The sequence below is a fragment of the Bombina bombina genome, chromosome 10, assembly GCF_027579735.1.
Source record: "Bombina bombina isolate aBomBom1 chromosome 10, aBomBom1.pri, whole genome shotgun sequence".
Lineage (NCBI taxonomy): Eukaryota > Metazoa > Chordata > Amphibia > Anura > Bombinatoridae > Bombina > Bombina bombina.
In genome coordinates this window covers 184,877,956-184,898,695 of record NC_069508.1, presented here as the reverse complement: position 1 = coordinate 184,898,695, position 20,740 = coordinate 184,877,956, and the positions used below count along the sequence as shown (strand labels likewise).

The 20,740-nt window shown below is 39.9% G+C and overlaps 1 protein-coding gene across 1 annotated transcript in view; it reads right to left on the bottom strand.

Moving 5' to 3' along the window:
* The window catches only part of LOC128641431 (G-protein coupled receptor 54-like), a 74,934-nt gene that overhangs the window by 31,126 nt on the left and 23,068 nt on the right, over window positions 1-20,740 (bottom strand). The window contains exons 2-3 of the mRNA XM_053694065.1: window positions 1,057-1,181; window positions 285-420 (exon numbers count right to left, since the gene is read on the bottom strand). Of these exons, the coding sequence (XP_053550040.1) occupies window positions 285-420; window positions 1,057-1,181 (261 nt within the window). The remainder of the gene's footprint in view (window positions 1-284; window positions 421-1,056; window positions 1,182-20,740) is intronic.

The window sequence follows — 20,740 nt, the reverse complement described above, 5'->3', positions numbered from 1 at the left end:
ACTTGTAATATATCCCATAGCAAGATTAGATGAATAATCCAAAAATAACAACAACAAAAAATAAGAACATGCCCTTTTTATGTTTAAATATACCTTTAAGGATGTGTCTACTACACAAGCTATCATCTGTGTTACCATTTGCTGCATATTAATCAAGTTTGAAGACTGTTCCTTTGCATTTGATAGGCATGGAACAGGGAAGAGGGTTCCTACTTATAGTTATCTAAATATATTTGTCATGGTAAGTTCTGAACTGACACAATGCGTAAATAAAAACGTCATACCTATCCAGATACAGATACTGACAATCATAGCTACCCTGGGAGTGCGATGCCGCAGCGATCTCAGCGGATATAAGGTAGCATAACATCTGTCAGCGCTCATTGCTGTCAGTGTTATGCAAGTCGCTTGCACAGTTACCTAAAATCAAACATAAAAGCTGATGTTTTATTAGTTTACTAATACGAACACATTTTTGTTTCATTAAAATGCAATAATATGAAAATAAATATAATTATTTGTTTATATTTATTGTAACATTTTAAAATCAGACACCAACACCTAAATTTGATGTAGCCGACACAATAAAATCCTTGTTCGGTATAAACATGAATACTTGTAAATCCTTTGTTAATTAACTACTAAGCTGATACAGATGGCTACAACACATTTCTAAACTAGTCCTGTTATATTTATTACAATCTGTATTATTATAACCAATGTTGATAGAATAATTATCAGCTAAAGGGACAAAATAGTAAAAAATGAAATGTGCTTGAGTGAACTCAAGTTTTGTATAGAAGCATTCTTGCAATATAAGTAAAATGCCTCCAGTAAAAGCTATCATTGTTCAGGGGCATATGTACATATGCTGCAAGTGCCCTTTACATCGGCATTCAAACACTCTGCCAGAGGAAAATAAAATAACAACAGCAGTGGCATGTATCATGTTACTTGTGTTAAAGTGAGATGAAACACCCACAAAATGTCTTTCATGATTCAAATAGAGCGTACAACTTCTATAATCAGATTTACTTCATTCTCTCCTGCAATTACCTGCTGTAAATATGCTACAAATTTACACATGAAGTCTCCAAATACCCAGCTCGGCAGGGGGTAGAGCGTTGCAGTGAAAGGCACACAGCATACAAGAAACATGATGTCTGTGGACGCCAGGTTTGCTGTGAACACAGAGAAGCAAGGGTTAAAAAACAAACAGCTGTATGATATAGGTAACTAAGTCTAATACACAAGTATTTGGGGTTTAACTGAACTACATCTACTAATGAGTCAGATTGCTAGCTGGCTTGTATGGTAACATGAAATACCTTAAAAGGGACAGAGTACTCAGTAAAGCATTTGATGACAGTTCATTGTATTCAGAGATGCTGCAGGAAGACCCTTTCAAATGGGCTTAACATGTTCTCTATCATATGCCCACTGGAAGTTGATCTTCACTGCAGCCTCATTTACATAGCCAATACAGCTGTAATGTCATTTATAGGTCGTTTAAACAGGCAAATGTAGCTATTTCAAATGACAAAATAAAGGTAAAGAAACTATTTTTACATAATTCACAAGACACCAGCAGGTATCCCTTTAGTGATTGTATAATTAGGTAGGTCTGCTCAAACACAAGAATTAAAGGTATAAGGAGAGAAAAAAAAATCCTCTAAATGCAGAGCAGTTTATTTACTTCTAGATAAAATAACTGTTTTGTTTTATTACTTATACCATGAAATTGAATACTAAAGCCCTTTGGCAGCCAGCATATGTCTATACGTACTCCAGCCAATCGAGTGCCTTCAAACACATAAGCATGCCGGCTTCCTGCAGGCTGCAGATCTAAAAACTCTAAGCTAACATTTAGGGAAGCTAGGTATATTTTTTATTCTATTTTTTCTAATTTTTCAAAGAAACATTCATTTCGAAATAAAGAAGATTTTAGAGCTACAGTCAGAATCTTAGAAAGGATTTTGTACAGAACAAGCTATAGAGCTGTAAAGATGGAATTGTTAGAAGCTGAGCTTTTAGGTAGTGACAAGTCTGCTGGTACTGATTGCGCTCCGTGATCTTAAGCAATAGTTAGGTCTTAAAAAGGTAACTGCGCTAATGTGACTGTAAGGGCGGCACAGCACACACTCTCACTACACTCTGAATGTATTACTCTTTAAATATAGTTCATGCATTTGCCTGCAAGTAAATTATTGCTCAGATTTGCCATAATTCCATCTTTTTTTTTGCTTCCTGTACATTTTTGTTTTTAATCTTTCTCCTTTATTATTATTAATAATAATAATAATACTACAGGTAGAAAATCCTTTATCCAAACTGCTTGGGACCAGAAAAGGTTTGGATTTCAGAATATATATTTTTTAAATTTTGGAATATTTGCATCTGTAAAATGGGACAGTTGGAACCAACTGTAAACAACAATATCTAATGTCTTTTATGCAATACTTACATGACATTATACAGCTCATACATGTAACCTAAAGGTAGTTTTATATCATTTTATATCATTTTAATAATTTTTAATTTTTTGTTTAGATAGTACCATCAGAAAGATAGTACAGTACTGTAAACAGAAAGGTTCTATTTGTTGTTTTAAATAAATATAGAGCATTATTTGCATTTTACAACTCTCTTACAACAGAGAAGATTGTGACTTACAAGCTGGGAAAATAGTCTTTTTTGATAATTTTTAAAAAATATTAATTGAAAAGTTCGGATTTCAGAATATGTTTGGATTTTGGAATTCTGGGTTTGGGGATTTGTACCTTTAATAGTTATTTAGCCCTTTTCTCCTAACTGGAATTTACACACTAGAAGGTTTGAATTTAGAGATTTTTAGTCTTGAAAGGCTCGTGCGAACAAGTAGGTATTGAGTCTATGTTTAAAAATGTCCAAGAAAGTGGCTTCTTTCAGTGCTGGGGAGAGTGATCCAGAGGTATAGTTGCCTGGCTAAATGTTCTAGGGAATTCTTGGGACATTTAGCTTCAGGGGATGTGGTGATTGGACAGAGTGAGTTGGGACATAGGGCACCAGTAATTCTTTTAGATGGTTCCTGATTGAACAAAGCTTTGTAAGATACCAGGCCTATCTTGAATTGCATGCACCATTTTATTGGCAAGCAGCGCAGGGAGTGGAGGTTGAGTGTCACATGGTAACATTTTGACTGGCCAATTAGCAGCCTTGCTGCAGTGTTTAGTACCAACTGAAGGTGACAACAGAGTTTTTCTAGGAGACCATACTAAAGTGCATTGCAATAGTACAAATGTGATGTTACCAAAGCAGGGGAGATTGTGGGAAGTTCTTTAGACTGCTCAAGCCTTTCAGCTTGTACTGTACTTTGGATAAAAGTGCATTTACTACTAATTGTAGCTTATAGAGACATTAAAGGGGCGTGGTAGTCAAAATCAAACTTTAATGATTCAGATAGAGTGGGCAATAAAAAAACACCCCCGTTTTCTTTTACTATCAAATGTAACTCTTTCTCTTTGGTGAAACTTAGATCCTTTCCATGTGAGAATAGTGAGGTAGGCTCAGGGACGTGCACATTGCAGCAGTGTTTGTAAGATTATTTCTCCTAATGTACCCAAGATGCTCCCCAATGTGTGTTCCTACACATTTAGCGGTTGTAAACCTACATACCATTTTAGGCAGTGTGTACATTCAATACGCTACACAACAAAATGAGTGGCGCAATTAATACTACTCTTAGGTCTCCGTTTAAGAAGCCGTGAATGCAGCTTTGGAGCTTCTTCTTAGCCTACTACACCAACTCCATTTAGGCATTTTTCAATCCCCCGAACTTGTCCATCCGAAGTGATTGACAGACCCTACTCGTGCATAATTGTACACACTAGCTTTAAAGCCGGGAGGACAGGGGCAGAGATTTAACCCTTTTCTGTTTGGCTGTTCTTTAATTGACCCCTTCTAAAATGTTTGTCCTGTAACATGAGAAACAAACAATGTGTGACATTTATTCACAAGCCTTTCAATCTGAAGGTTCCCACAAAGCAATAATTAATGCTGTTGTGAACTAACATACTAGGGGAAAAAAAAGTTACCCAATGAAATATGTTTGAAGTAAACCCAATGACATTCTTTCTATACTATTACTTTTTTTTTTCATCCCCATATAAAAAGGGAAGATATTTGTATTGTGATTGGAAAACAATAACACATTTTTAAACCACTATTGTCCCTATTGTCCTTCTTTTGTGGTTTACTAAACAAAAGGTTCTTTCTACGCATGAGAGTACCCCATAGAATGCTTGTTTAATTATCATTGCCAGCAATTTCTAACTAATTATAAATTTAATCACAAAAGAGGAAAATGTTCCATCAAAACGACATTACAAAGAATGAACATTCACATAAAACAAAACTAAATGCCATCATTTTAAAAACAAGGTTTAATGTCTTTTAAAATAGAACAGCGAGGTGTAATCCTTGAATCAGCACCTAATGGCTGTATCCTCAGTTAACAGAAAAGCGTCAATTCAGAGTGCTGGTGCTGTACAAAAACTGAACAACACGTTTCACCTGTACTCACTCTAGTCTCACCATGTTAGACTCTGAAGCAGCAAAAATGTCTGAAAACCTTATTTGTTAGAATTTTCATTGTTCATTATCATTGTTTATACTTATAGAATGGATTATTGTTTATAATTTGAGTCATTCAATATTACAAATTGCACAGGGCACATGTGTAATACTTTCTTGTAATGATAGCAAAAAATCATACAGATAGATTCAAAAAAGATCCACTTGAAATATACACATCCACAAGTGTCAAGACGCACACTTGTTGTCATGCTTAATTAAAGAGACAGTAATGCCAAAATTACATTTTCATGACCCAGACAGAGCATGCAATTTTGAACAACGTTCCAATTAGCTTGAAAAAGCCAAAAAGGTGAAACGTACGTCGGAGGTGGAGCTACAGTGTCCTGACGTCACAAGAAAGGGTTGCACTAAAACCGGTACTAGGACACTCAATAAAAGTAGCTGGAGTCATACACAGACACTACTTTAAAGGGATACTAAACCCACATTTTTCCTTTTGTAATATAGATAGAACATGAAATTTTAAGCAACTTTCTAAATTTCTTTCTACATTTAGCCACCAATCAGCAAGCGCAACCCAGGTTCTGAACCAAAAATGGGCTGGCTCCAAAGCTTACATTCTTGGTTTTCAAACAAATATAGCAAGAGAACGAAGAAACATTTATAATAGGAGTAAATTAGAAAGTTGCTTAAAATTGCATGCTGTATCTGAATCACAAAAGAAAAAAATTGAGTTTAGTATCCCTTTAAGGATATGCACAGTAGCTGGATCTGTATATGTTTGCTACTTGAAGCGTGTAAGCGTGTAAAGGACAGTGTATACAGATAGACCTCAGAGTGACTGAATAAAGCATGCCATGTACATTGTATTTGTTTTTATATAGAAAGCATTGCTGTTTTAAAAATTGTATTAATACATTTGGACAAATGGAGTTGGATGCATTTTGTACTGGGCTTTAAACTTAGAGCTATAGAAGCTCTGATCTGTGTGAGTAGCAGACCAAGTTGGACACTTTTTTGATATTTTAACAATTATACACTATGGAAGTTTCTTTCTGTTCTTTTTGAGGTCACATTGAGGAATTATATGGACATTCATCAATCATAATAACACACAGTGCACAGTGTTGTATTCTTATATTCTTGTATTCTTATATTTTTTATTTTAGCATAATCCTATAATATAAAAGGCCAAGTGTGTTTGTCCAAAGCTGTCATGTACAGCGCAAGGACAAACACACCTGGCCTTAGAGACTACACACCTGATCTGCTGTCCGCCAGCGAACGGTGGGCGGGAGGGGGCGGGGTCAGCGGTAGTTGACAGGACAGAGTCAGACTTGGGCGTGGTGGGTGTGGGTGGGCACGAGTGGGCATGGTCAAGAGAGAGATCAAAAGAGAGGGGGAAGAGAGAGCAAAAGAGAGGGAGAGAGAGCAAAAGAGAGAGGAGTGAGAGCAAAAGAGAGGGGAGAGAGAGCAAAACAGAGGGGAGTGAGAGAGCAAAAGAGAGGGGAGAGAGAGAGAGCAAAACATAGGGGGGAGAGAGAGCAAAATAGAGAGGGAGAGAGAGAAAAATAGAGGGGGAAGTGAGCAAAAGAGAGGGGGAGAGGAGCAAAAGAGAGGGGAAAGAGAGCAAAAAAGAGGGGGAGAGAGGAGAGAGAGCAAAAGAGAGGGGAGAGAGAGCAAAAGAGAGGGGGAAGAGAGCAAAAGAGATGGGGGAGAGGAGCAAAAGAGAGGGGAGAGAGAGCAAAAAAGAGGGGGGAGAGAGCAAAAGAGAGGGGGAGAGAGCAAAAGAGAGGGGGTAGAGAGAGCAAAAGAGAGAGGAAAGAGTGCAAAAGAGAGGGGCAGACAGAGCAAAAGAGAGGGGGAGAGAGAGAGAGAGAGAGAGAGCAAAAAAGGGGGAGAGAGAGTGTAAAAGAGAGGGAAAGAGCGCAAAAGAGAGGTGGAAGAAAGAGAGCAAAAGAGAGGGGGGAGAGACAAAGAGCAAAAGAGAGGGGGTGAGAGAGAGCAAAAGAGAAGGGGGGAGAGAGAGAGCAAAAGAGAAGGGGGGAGAGAGCAAAAGAGAGGAGGGAGAGAGAGAGCAAGAAAAAGGGGGGAAAGAGAGCAAAAGAGAGGGGGGAGAAAGGGGAGAGAGAGAGAGAGAGAGTGCAAAAGAGAGAGGGAGAGAGTGCAAAAGAGAGGGGGAGAGAGAGAGAGCAAAAGAGAGGGGGGAGAGAGAGAGAGCAATGGATGGGACCGCTGTTCTTCAAAAAATGGCCTGTGTACACGGGCTTTAGGACTAGTATGGTATATGTTGTTAAAAAGGATGTCACTAGTAGTCCTTTAATGTGAACTTTGGTGCCCTCTAGTGGACCATACATGAACTGCAAACATAAATATAGCTGAACCAGTCGTATAGAGCAAGGTTCTTCAAACTTTGTTTCCCAAGACCCAGTGCAATGATACCACATACCATCACAACCCTATTTTAATGCTTGGTCTGAAAATTTAAGAAGTAATATACAAGATAGCTGCAACTTTTGGCAAAGTGACTAAAATGTGTGTGTACAGGTGGCCCTCGTTTTACAACGGTTCAATTTACACCGTTTCAGAATAACAACTTTTTTTTCCAGTCATGTGACTGCTATTGAAAAGCATTGAGAAGCAGTTCATTTATTAAAATAACCAGTAAGTGAAGCTGTCCGCTTGTGTTGCAGCAAAGCCAAGCAAACTGAAATTAATCAGTTTAACCAGACCTGAGCTATCGAGCAGATTTCAAAGGAACAAGATCTTCCTGTCTATAACTCAGTCCAGATTGGAATGCATAGAAAGAACTGTTTGCAGAAAAATGCAAGTGAAGTCTGTGTTGTGTGATTATTTTATTAGGTTTATAATGCTGTTTAGCAAATGTTTTTGTTAATTTAACTTAGTTTAATTATATATTCTGTGTTGTGTGATTATTTTATTAGGTTTATAATGCTGTTTAGCATTTAAAGTCTACATTTCAAAGCTTTTTAAATAATGTATTAGGTGTTACTTATGACAATTTTGAGAGGGGCCTGGAACCTATCTCCCTCACTTCCCATTGACTTACATTATAAACTGGGTTTCAATTTACAACGGTTTCGATTTACAACCATTCCTTCTGGAACCTAACCCCGGCGTAAACTGAGGGCTACCTGTACTTTATTCCTCGTTGCAGTCAAACTTAAAAGTATTGTAAAAGGTAATAACACACACACTCTTATACAACATAAATACCACATACACTCTCATACAGCATGCAAACACACACCACACACACTCTCATATAACATGCAAACATACACACCCCACACACACTCTCATATAACACACACACACCATACATACACACCCCACACACACTCTCATATAACACACACACACCATACATACACACCCCACACACACTCTCATATAACATGCAAACATACACACCCCACACACACTCTCATATAACACACACACACCATACATACACACCCCACACACACTCTCATACAACATGCAAACATACACACCCCACACACACTCTCATACAACAGGCAAACACACACCATACATACACACCCCACACACACTCTCATATAACACATACACTCTTGTACATCACACACTCTTATACCACACACACTCAAATATAACACACACACACCACATACTCTCCTACAACACATACCCTCTCCTACAACACACACACACAAGTTGCGACCCAGTAAACCAGGTTTTGTGACCCAGCAATGGGTCCCGATCCGTGGTTTGAAGTACCCTGCCATAGAGGGTGTAGTATATTATTTTCTAGCAAATAGATTCAATACTTCTGTTGTTGATCAGTATCTGCTGTAAGAATTGGTTCTAGAGCTTAATAATTGGGGTTCTACTAAAGGCTGTCACAAGGTTACATTGTCTTGATTAGACAAGGGCTAAAAAAAAAAAAAATCTTGCAAATGCCTATCTGCTTACATATGTGTTTTAACTATGATTGGGGGTCTTAGCAACCTCCAGCATAAACCTGAAACTGCCACTGAACAGCTTCCATCTGCTCTCCCTCTTGACACCATCATCTACAAAACCTATGCATTAATGATGGGGGATTTGTGTAAGTAATTACATGTAAATGGTAAAGCAGATGTTGCACTTAACATTCATTTCTACCATCAAGTATTTCTTTAGAACAAATGTTAATTACTCTATTTTTAAATGTTACATTTGATTTAAGAAAAAACAACATTTGAAATGGCATTATGTAACAAGCCAATGTTTATTTAATGTAGGTCTATGAGAATCAGCATTCCAGTGTTTTTTTTTCTTCCCTAAAATGATGGTAAATTTGACATTTTAAAATCAGGTCTGGAATCTATAAGCAATAATTTACAGGAACTTTAACTGATCACTTCTAATAAAGATGTGCTGTAACTTACTTTTTAATCTAGCTGTACCATTCTAATACCCTGCGCTCTGGCCATTCGCTTTAAAACTCATATTTTTTGTGAGCTAAGGGCTTGAACTGTTCTCCAATTGGAGCTGTAGCCCAACGGCACTTTTTTGTAGCTGGAGCAATGATTGGAGAACAGTTCACTCTTGAAAACTTTTGAAGAGGACAGCAGGAGTACAGGTATTAGAATGTCACGGCTAGATTAAAAAGTTGCAGCGCATCTTCATTAGATGTGATCAATTAAAGTCCATTTAAAATATTGCTTAGATTCTAGACCTGGTTTTTAAACATGTCTAGTTTACCATCATTTTAAAACAAATGTAACATTCAATATAGAAAAATAACATTTGTTAGTCTTAGTGTTATGCAAATATTCATAATCAAATTACTCATTAAATGAACACTGTACTCAGACAATTCATTAAGAGTTCATTGCATTCAAAGCAGCTGCAAGATCACACATTGAAATGGGCTGGGCTCGCTCTTTTCCTTCCCCACTGGGAGGTTGATTTTTCATGCTGATTTTTGTTTTTAGCTGGCTCCAAAGCTTAAATTCTTGGGCCTAGATTTGGAGTTTGGCGTTAGCCGTGAAAACCAGCGTTAGAGGCTCCTAACGCTGGTTTTAGGCTAACTCCGGTATTTGGAGTCACTCAAAATAGGGTCTAACACTCACTTTTCAGCCGCGACTTTTCCATACCGCAGATCCCCTTACGTCAATTGCGTATCCTATCTTTTCAATGGGATCTTTCTAACTCCGGTATTTAGAGTCGAGTCTGAAGTGAGCGTTAGAAATCTAACGACAAAACTACAGCCGCAGGAAAAAAGTCAGTAGTTAAGAGCTTTCTGGGCTAGCGCCGGTTCATAAAGCTCTTAACTACTGTACTCTAAAGTACACTAACACCCATAAACTACCTATGTACCCCTAAACCGAGGTCCCCCCACTCGATTAAATTTTTTTAACCCCTAATCTGCCGACCGCCACCTACGTTATACTTATGTACCCCTAATCTGCTGCCCCTAACACCGCCGACCCCTGTATTATATTTATTAACCCCTAATCTGCCCCCCACAACGTCGCCGCCAGCTACCTACAATAATTAACCCCTAATCTGCTGACCGCAAAGCGCCGCCACCTACATTACAGCTATGTACCCCTAATCTGCTGCCCCTAACACCGCCGACCCCTATATTATATTTATTAACCCCTAATCTGCCCCCCACAACGTCGCCTCCACCTGCCTACACTTATTAACCCCTAATCTGCCGAGCGGACCGCACCGCTACTATAATAAAGTTATTAACCCCTAATCCGCCTCACTAACCCTATAATAAATAGTATTAACCCCTAATCTGCCCTCCCTAACATCGCCGACACCTAACTTCAAACATTAACCCCTAATCTGCCGACCGGAGCTCACCGCTATTCTAATAAATGTATTAACCCCTAAAGCTAAGTCAGAATCAAGATCAATCCGATTGGCTGATCCAATCAGCCAATCAGATTGAGCTCGCATTCTATTGGCTGATCGGAACAGCCAATAGAATGCAAGCTCAATCTGATTGGCTGATCGAATCAGCCAATCGGATTGAACTTGATTCTGATTGGCTGATTCCATCAGCCAATCAGAATATTCCTACCTTAATTCCGATTGGCTGATAGAATCCTATCAGCCAATCGGAATTCGAGGGATGCCATCTTGTATGACGTCCCTTAAAGGAACCGTCATTCGGCTAGTAGGCGTTTGGAGAAGAGGATGTTCCGCGTCGGAGGTCTGCAAGATGGATCCGGAAGAAAGAAGATTGAAGATGCCGTTGATAGAAGACTTCATCCGGATCATGGACCTCTTCAGCTCCCGCTTGGATGAAGACTTCATCCGGATCATGGACCTCTTCAGCTCCCGCTTGGATGAAGACTTCAGCCGGATCATGGACCTCTTCAGCCCCCCGCTTGGGCTTGGATCAGGACATCGGAGGAGCTCTTCAGGACGGATCGGTGAACCTGGTATGGTGAAGATAAGGTAGGAAGATCTTCAGGGGCTTAGTGTTAGGTTTATTTAAGGGAGGTTTGGGTTAGATTAGGGGTATGTGGGTGGTGGGTTGTACTGTTGGGGGGGGGTATTGTATGTTTTTTTTTACTGGCAAAAGAGCTGAATTTCTTGGGGCATGCCCCGCAAAGGGTCCTGTTCAGGGCTGGTAAGGTAAAAGAGCTTTGAAATGTAGTAATTTAGAATAGGGTAGGGCATTTTGTTATTTTGGGGGTCTTTGTTATTTTATTAGGGGGCTTAGAGTAGGTGTAATTAGTTTAAAATTGTAATATTTTTCTTATGTTTGTAAATATTTTTTTATTTTTTGTAACTTAGTTCTTTTTTATTTTTTGTACTTTAGATAGTTTATTTCATTGTAGTTATTTGTAGGTATTGTATTTAATTTATTTATTGATAGTGTAGTGGTAGGTTTAATTGTAGATAATTATAGGTATTTTATTTAATTAATTTATTGATAGTGTAGTGTTAGGTTTAATTGTAACTTAGGTTAGGATTTATTTTACAGGTAATTTTGTTATTATTTTAACTAGGTAACTATTAAATAGTTCTTAACTATTTAATAGCTATTGTACCTGGTTAAAATAATTACAAAGTTGCCTGTAAAATAAATATTAATCCTAAAATAGCTACAATGTAATTATAATTTATATTGTAGCTATATTAGGATTTATTTTACAGGTAAGTATTTAGCTTTAAATAGGAATAATTTATTTAATAAGAGTTAATTAATTTCGTTAGATTAAAATTATATTTAACTTAGGGGGGTGTTAGTGTTAGGGTTAGACTTAGCTTTAGGGGTTAATACATTTATTATAGTAGCGGTGAGCTCCGGTCGGCAGATTAGGGGTTAATGTTTGAAGTTAGGTGTCGGCGATGTTAGGGAGGGCAGATTAGGGGTTAATACTATTTATTATAGGGTTAGTGATGCGGAATAGGGGTTAATAACTTTATTATAGTAGCGCTCAGGTCCGCTCGGCAGATTAGGGGTTAATAAGTGTAGGGAGGTGGAGGCGACGTTGAGGGGGGCAGATTAGGGGTTAATAAATATAATATAGGGGTCGGCGGTGTTAGGGGCAGCAGATTAGGGGTACATAAGGATAATGTAAGTAGCGGCGGTTTACGGAGCGGCAGATTAGAGGTTAAAAATAATATGCAGGGGTCAGCGATAGTGGGGGCGGCAGATTAGGGGTTAATAAGTTTAAGGCTAGGGGTGTTTAGACTCGGGGTTCATGTTAGGGTGTTAGGTGCAGACGTAGGAAGTGTTTCCCCATAGCAAACAATGGGGCTGCGTTAGGAGCTGAACGCGGCTTTTTTGCAGGTGTTAGGTTTTTTTTCAGCTCAAACAGCCCCATTGTTTCCTATGGGGGAATCGTGCACGAGCACGTTTTTGAGGCTGGCCGCTTGCGTAAGCAACTCTGGTATCGAGAGTTGAAGCTGCGTTAAAAATGCTCTACGCTCCTTTTTTGGAGCCTAACGCAGCCTTTTTGTGGACTCTCAATACTAGAGTTATTTTTATGGTGCGGCCAGAAAAAAGCCGGCATTAGCTACGCGGGTCGTTACCGACAAAACTCTAAATCTAGGCCTTGGTTTCCAAACAAATATAGCAAGAGAGCGAAGAAAAATTGATAATAGGAGTAAATTAGAAAGTTGCTTAAAATTGCATTCTTTATCTCAATCACAAAAGAAAAAAATTGGGTTCAGTGTCCCTTTAATTTCAAATGAGCATTAGATTTTTTTTTCTTATAAATTTAAAATGTCTTCCATTTGTCGCCCCCTGTATCATGTGACAGCCATCAGCCTATCACAGACTCATAAACATTTACCCTTGCAAACTCTTGCACATGCTCAGTAGAAATTGGTGCCTTGGAAAGTGTGCAGATGAAAAGATTGTACACAATTTAAAAATAGTACACTTGAAAGTTGTTTAAAATTGTTTGCTCTGTCGGAATCATAAAAGAAAGAAACTGACTTTAGTATCCCTGTAAGGGACACACTGGGGATTGATGGTCTAACAAGCGCTCATCATCCAAACCTGAGCAGTGAAACAAAGAGGCCACCAATATTACAATACTGCAACATTAAACTTGCCAATAGGACAATCCTGAATTAGGGGTTTGTCCCACCTGATATAAACTGGGAAATGGGTAATAGAGGGATTATCTATCTTTTAAAACAATAAAAATTCTGGTGTAGACTGTCCCTTTAAGCCATTTTAGTCCATTATAAGTGCTATTAATTGAATCAGCAAACCTGTCTAAATTATGTTTATGATAACAGATATCTAACTATGTAAAATCCACAATGGGCTCCAGGGATGGGACTGAGCTATCTGGGGATATAGTCTGGATAATCAGGGTACGAGCTTTGGTCATCCAGATGTGAATATTGCAGGCTTACTATAAGAAAAACAAATGTTGAAGGATAATGGGCTAAACTTCCAAACAATGACAGTTCTGCAAATTGCAACATGATTGGGAGCTCTGAAATCATCTAAAACATTCATTGGCCTCTATTTATCCAGGTCTGTCGGACCTGATCCGGCAGTGCGGATCAGGTCCGACAGACCTCGCTGAATACGGCGAGCAATACGCTCACCGTATTCAGCATTGCACCAGCAGCTCACAAGAGCTGCTGGTGCAATGCCGCCCCCTGCAGACTTGCAGCCAATAGACCGTCAGCAGGGGGGTGTCAATCAACCAGAATCGTACTCGATCGGGTTGATTTCCGGCGATGTCTGTCCGCCTGCTCAGAACAGGCGGACAGATTATGGAGCAGCGGTCTTTGTGACCGCTGCTTCATAACTGCTGTTTCTGGCGAGCCTGCAGGCTCGCCAGAAACACGGGGCATTAAGCTCCATACGGAGCTTCATAAATATGCCCCATCGTCTAAAGGTTAAATTGTGGGATTCTGCAGCATTCACAGCATGACGGTCAGCTAGTAAAAAGTAAACAAGCTGCCTGTCTGACCAGTTAGTTACAAGTAAACAAGCTGATTGTCTAGCCAGTTAGTAACAAGTAAATAAGCTGCCTATCTGGCCACTGCCAGTTAGTAACAAATAAACAAGCTGACTGCCTGGCCAGTTAGTAACAAGTAAACAAGCTGACTGTCTGACCAGTTAGTTACAAGTAAACAATCTGATTGTCTAGCCAGTTAGTTACAAGTAAACAAGCTGATTGTCTAGCCCAGTGATTTTTAACCTTTTTTTTGCTGTGGCACACTTTTTTACATTAAAAAATCCTGTGGCACACCACCATCCCAAAATTTAAAAAAAATCACACATTGTAGCCTAATACAGCATATATATATATACACATACACACAAACACACACATATTGTATGTATTGTGCTGTTATGCCATGCCTCCTACAAACTACCCCTGCACTGGCAGTAAAAAACAAGCAAAGTTTAAAAAATATGTCACACGGTTGTCAGTCTGCCGTGGCACACCTGAGGATCTTTCACGGCACACTAGTGTGCCACGGCACACTGGTTGAAAAACACTGGTCTAGCCAGTTAGTAACAAGTAAACAAGCTGACTGTCTGGACAGTTAGTAACAAGTAAACAAGCTGACTGTCTTGACAGTTAGTAACAAGTAAACAAGCTGACTGCCTGGACAGTTATTAACAAGAAAACAAGCTGACTGTCTGACCAGTTAGTAACAAGTAAACAAGCTGACTGTCTAGCCAGTTAGTAACAAGTAAACAAGCTGACTTTCAGGCCAGCTAGTAACAGGTAAACAAGCTGACTGTCTGGCCAGCTAGTAACAAGTAAACAAGCTGACTGTCTGGCCAGCTAGTAACAAGTAAACAAGCTGACTGTCTGGCCAGTTAGTAAAAAGTAAACAAGCTGACTGTCTGGCCAGCTACTAACAAGTAAACAAGCTGCCTGTCTGGCCACTGCCAGTTAGTAACAAATAAACAAGCTGATTGTCTAGCCAGTTAGTAACAAGTAAACAAGCTGACTGTCTGGTCACTTAGTAACAAGTAAACAAGCTGACTGTCTGGCCAGTTAGTAACAAGTAAACAAGCTGACTGTCTGGCCAGTTAGTAACAAGTAAACAAGCTGACTGTCTGGCTAGCTAGAAAGAAGTAAACAAGCTGACAATCTGACCAGTTAGTAACAAGTAAACAAGCTAACTGTCTGGCCAGTTAGTAACAAGTAAACAAGCTGACTGTCTGGCCAGTTAGTAACAAGTAAACAAGCTGACTGTCTGGCTAGCTAGTAAGAAGTAAACAAACTGACAGTCTGACCAGTTAGTAACAAGTAAATAAGGTGACTGTCTGGTCAGTTAGTAACAAGTAAACAAGCTGACTGTCTGGCCAGTTAGTAACAAGTAAACAAGCTGACTGTCTGGCCAGTTAGTAACAAGTAAACAAGCTGACTGTCTGGCTAGCTAGTAAGAAGTAAACAAAGTGACAGTCTGACCAGTTAGTAACAAGTAAACAAGCTGACTGTCTGGCCAGTTAGTAACAAGTAAACAAGCTGACTGTCTGGCCAGTTAGTAACAAGTAAGCAAGCTGACTGTCTGGCTAGCTAGTAAGAAGTAAACAAGCTGACAGTCTGACCAGTTAGTAACAAGTAAACAAGCTGACTGTCTGGCCAGTTAGTAACAAGTAAACAAGATGACTGTCTGGCCAGTTAGTAACAAGTAAACAAGCTTAATGTCTGGCCAGTTAGTAACAAGTAAACAAGTTGACTGTCTGGCCAGTTAGTAACAAGTAAACAAGCTGACTGCCTGGCCAGTTAGTAACAAGTAAACAAGCTGACTGTCGGGGCAGTTAGTAAAAAGTAAACAATCCGACTGTCTGGCCAGTTAGTAACAAGTAAACAAGCTGACTGTCTGACCAGCTAGTATCAAGTAAACAAGCTGACTGTCTGGCCAGCTGGTAACGAGTTAACAAGCTGACTGTCTGGCCAGTTACTAATATGTAAGCAAGCTGACTGTTGGGCCAGTTAGTAACAAGTAAACAAGCTGACTGTCGGGCAAGTTAGTAACAAGTAAACTAGCTGACTGCCTGGCCAGCTAGTAACAAGTAAACAAGCTGACCGTCTGGCCAGCTAGTAACAAGTAAACAAGCTGACTGGCCAGTTAGTAACAAGTAAACAAGCTGATTGCCGGGCCAGCTAGTAACAAGTAAACAAGCTGACTGCCTGGTCAGTTAGTAACAAGTAAACAAGCTGACTGGCCAGTTAGTAACAAGTAGACAAGCTGAGTGCCTGGCCAGTTAGTAACAAGTAAACAAGCTGACTGTCTGAACAACTATTAACAAGTAAACAAGCTGACTGTTGGGCCAGTTAGTAACAAGTAAACAAGCTGACTGTCTGGCCAGCTAGTAACAAGTAAACAAGCTGACTGTCTGGCCAGCTAGTAACAAGTAAACAAGCTGACTGTCTGGCCAGTTAATAACAAGTAAACCAGCTGACTGTTTGGCCAGTTAGTAACAAGTAAAAAAGCTGAATGTCTGGCCAGTTAGTAACAAGTAAACAAGCTGACTGTCTGGCCAGTTAGTAACAAGTAAACAAGCTGACTGTCGGGCCAGTTAGTAACAAATAAACAAGCTGACTGTCAAACCAGTTAGTAACAAGTGAACAAGCTGACTGCCTGGCCAGTTAGTAACAAGTAAACAAGCTGACTGCCTGGCCAGTTAGTAACAAATAAACAAGCTGACTGTCTGGCCAGTTAGTAACAAGTAAACAAGCTGACTGTCTGGCCAGCTAGTAGCAAGTAATCAAGATGACTGTCTGGCCAGTTAGTAACAAGTAAACAAGCTGACTGTCCGGCCAGTTAGTAATATGTAAACAAGCTGAATGTCTGGCCAGTTAGTAACAAGTAAACAAGCTAACTGTCTGGCCAGCTAGTAACAAGTAAACAAGCTAACTGTGTGGCCAGTTAGTAACAAGTAAACAATCTGACTGTCTGGCTAGCTAGTAACAAGTAAACAAGCTAACTGTGTGGCCAGTTAGTAACAAGTAAACAATCTGACTGTCTGGCTAGCTAGTAACAAGTAAACAAGCTAACTGTGTGGCCAGTTAGTAACAAGTAAACAAGCTAATTGCCTGGCCAGTTAGTAACAAGTAAACAAGCTAATTGCCTGGCCAGTTAGTTACAAGTAACCATGCTGCCTGTCTGGCCAGCTAGTAACATGTAAACAAGCTGACTGTCTGGCCAGTTAGTAACAAATAAACAAACTGACTTTCTGGCCAGTTAGTAACTAGTAACAAGCTGACTGTCTTGTCAGTTAGTAACAAGTAAACAAGCTGACTGTATGGCCCGTTAGTAACAAGTCAACAAGCTGACTGTCTGGCCAGTTAGTACCAAGTAAACAAGATGACTGTCTGGCCAGTTAGTAACAAGTAAACAAGCTGACTGTCTGGCCAGTTAGAAACAAATAAACAAGCTGACTGTCTGGCCAGTTAGTAACAAGTAAACAATCTGACTGTCTGGCCAGTTAGTAACAAGTAAACAAGCTGACTGTATGGCCCGTTAGTAACAAGTCAACATGCTGACTGTCTGGCCAGTTAGTACCAAGTAAACAAGATGACTGTCTGGCCAGTTAGTAACAACTAAACAAGCTGACTGTCTGGCCAGTTAGGAACAAGTAAACAAGCTGACTGTCTTGCCAGTTGGTAACAAGTAAACAAGCTCACTGTCTGGCCCGTTAGTAACAAGTAAACAAGCTGACTATCTGGCTAGTTCATAACAAGTAAACAAGCTGACTTGCCAGTTAGTAACAAGTAAACAAGCTGACTGTCTGAACAACTATTAACAAGTAAACAAGCTGACTGTTGGGCCAGTTAGTAACAAGTAAACAAGCTGACTGTCTGGCCAGCTAGTAACAAGTAAACAAGCTGACTGTCTGGCCAGCTAGTAACAAGTAAACAAACTGACTGTCTGGCCGGTTAGTAACAAGTAAACCAGCTGACTGTTTGGCCAGTTAGTAACAAGTAAAAAAGCTGAATGTCTGGCTAGTTAGTAACAAGTAAACAAGCTGACTGTCTGGCCAGTTAGTAACAAGTAAACAAGCTGACTGTCTGGCTAGCTAGAAAGAAGTAAACAAGCTGACAATCTGACCAGTTAGTAACAAGTAAACAAGCTAACTGTCTGGCCAGTTAGTAACAAGTAAACAAGCTGACTGCCTGGCCAGTTAGTAACAAATAAACAAGCTGACTGTCTGGCCAGTTAGTAACAAGTAAACAAGCTGACTGTCTGGCCAGCTAGTAGCAAGTAAACAAGATGACTGTCGGGCCAGTTAGTAACAAATAAACAAGCTGACTGTCAAACCAGTTAGTAACAAGTGAACAAGCTGACTGCCTGGCCAGTTAGTAACAAGTAAACAAGCTGACTGCCTGGCCAGTTAGTAACAAATAAACAAGCTGACTGTCTGGCCAGTTAGTAACAAGTAAACAAGCTGACTGTCTGGCCAGCTAGTAGCAAGTAAACAAGATGACTGTCTGGCCAGTTAGTAACAAGTAAACAAGCTGACTGTCTGGCCAGTTAGTAATATGTAATCAAGCTGAATGTCTGGCCAGTTAGTAACAAGTAAACAAGCTAACTGTCTGGCCAGCTAGTAACAAGTAAACAAGCTAACTGTGTGGCCAGTTAGTAACAAGTAAACAATCTGACTGTCTGGCTAGCTAGTAACAAGTAAACAAGCTAACTGTGTGGCCAGTTAGTAAGAAGTAAACAATCTGACTGTCTGGCTAGCTAGTAACAAGTAAACAAGCTAACTGTGTGGCCAGTTAGTAACAAGTAAACAAGCTAATTGCCTGGCCAGTTAGTAACAAGTAAACAAGCTAATTGCCTGGCCAGTTAGTTACAAGTAACCATGCTGCCTGTCTGGCCAGCTAGTAACATGTAAACAAGCTGACTGTCTGGCCAGTTAGTAACAAATAAACAAACTGACTTTCTGGCCAGTTAGTAACTAGTAACAAGCTGACTGTCTTGCCAGTTAGTAGCAAGTAAACAAGCTAATTGCCTGGCCAGTTAGTAACAAGTAAACAAGCTGACTGTCTGGCCAGTTAGAAACAAGTAAACAAGCTGACTGTCTGACCAGTTAGAAACAAGTAAACAAGCTGACTGTCTGGCCAGTTAGTAACAAGTAAACAATCTGACTGACTGGCCAGTTAGTAACAAGTAAACAAGCTGACTGCATGGCCCGTTAGTAACAAGTCAACAAGCTGACTGTCTGGCCAGTTAGTACCAAGTAAACAAGCTGACTGTCTGGCCAGTTAGTAAAAAGTAAACAAGCTGACTGTCTGGCCAGTTAGGAACAAGTAAACAAGCTGACGGTCTTGCCAGTTGGTAACAAGTAAACAAGCTGACTGCCTGGCCCGTTAGTAACAAGTAAACAAGCTGACTGTCTGGTCAGTTCATAACAAGTAAACAAGCTGACTGGCCAGTTAGTAACAAGTAAACAAGCTGACTGTCTGAACAACTATTAACAAGTAAACAAGCTGACTGTTGGGCCAATTAGTAACAAGAAAACAAGCTGACTGTCTGGCCAGCTAGTAACAAGTAAACAAGCTGACTGTCTGGCCAGCTAGTAACAAGTAAACAAGCTGACTGTCTGGCCAGTTAGTAACAAGTAAACCAGCTGACTGTTTGGCCAGTTAGTAACAAGTAAAAAAGCTGAATGTCTGGCCAGTTAGTAACAAGTAAACAAGCTGACTGTCTGGCCAGTTAGTAACAAGTAAACAAGCTGACTGTCGGGCCAGTTAGTAACAAGTAAACAAGCTGACTGTCAAACCAGTTAGTAACAAGTGAACAAGCTGACTGTCTGGCCAGTTAGTAACAAGTAAACAAGCTAACTGTGTGGCCAGTTAGTAACAAGTAAACAAGCTAATTGCCTGGCCAGTTAGTTACAAGTAACCATGCTGCCTGTCTGGCCAGCTAGTAACATGTAAACAAGCTGACTGTCTGGCCAGTTAGTAACAAATAAACAAACTGACTTTCTGGCCAGTTAGTAACTAGTAACAAGCTGACTGTCTTGCCAGTTAGTAGCAAGTAAACAAGCTAATTGTCTGGCCAGTTAGTAACAAGTAAACAAGCTGACTGTCTGGCCAGTTAGAAACAAGTAAACAAGCTGACTGTCTGACCAGTTAGAAACAAGTAAACAAGCTGACTGTCTGGCCAGTTAGTAACAAGTAAACAATCTGACTGACTGGCCAGTTAGTAACAAGTAAACAAGCTGACTGTATGGCCCGTTAGTAACAAGTCAACAAGCTGACTGTCTGGCCAGTTAGTACCAAGTAAACAAGCTGACTGTCTGGCCAGTTAGTAAAAAGTAAACAAGCTGACTGTCTGGCCAGTTAGGAACAAGTAAACAAGCTGACTGTCTTGCCAGTTGGTAATATGTAAACAAGCTGAATGTCTGGCCAGTTAGTAACAAGTAAACAAGCTAACTGTCTGGCCAGCTAGTAACAAGTAAACAAGCTGACTGTCTGGCCAGTTAGTAACAAGTAAACAAGCTGACCGTCAGGCCAGCTAGTAACAAGTAAACAAGCTGACTGTTGGGCCAGTTAGTAACAAGTAAACAAGCTGACTGTTTGGCCAGTTAGTAACAAATAAACAAGCTAACTGGCCAGTTATTAACAAATAAACAAGCTGAGTGTCTGGCCAGTTAGGAACACGTAAACAAGCTGACTGTATGGCCAGTTAGTAACAAGTAAACAAGCTGACTGTCTGG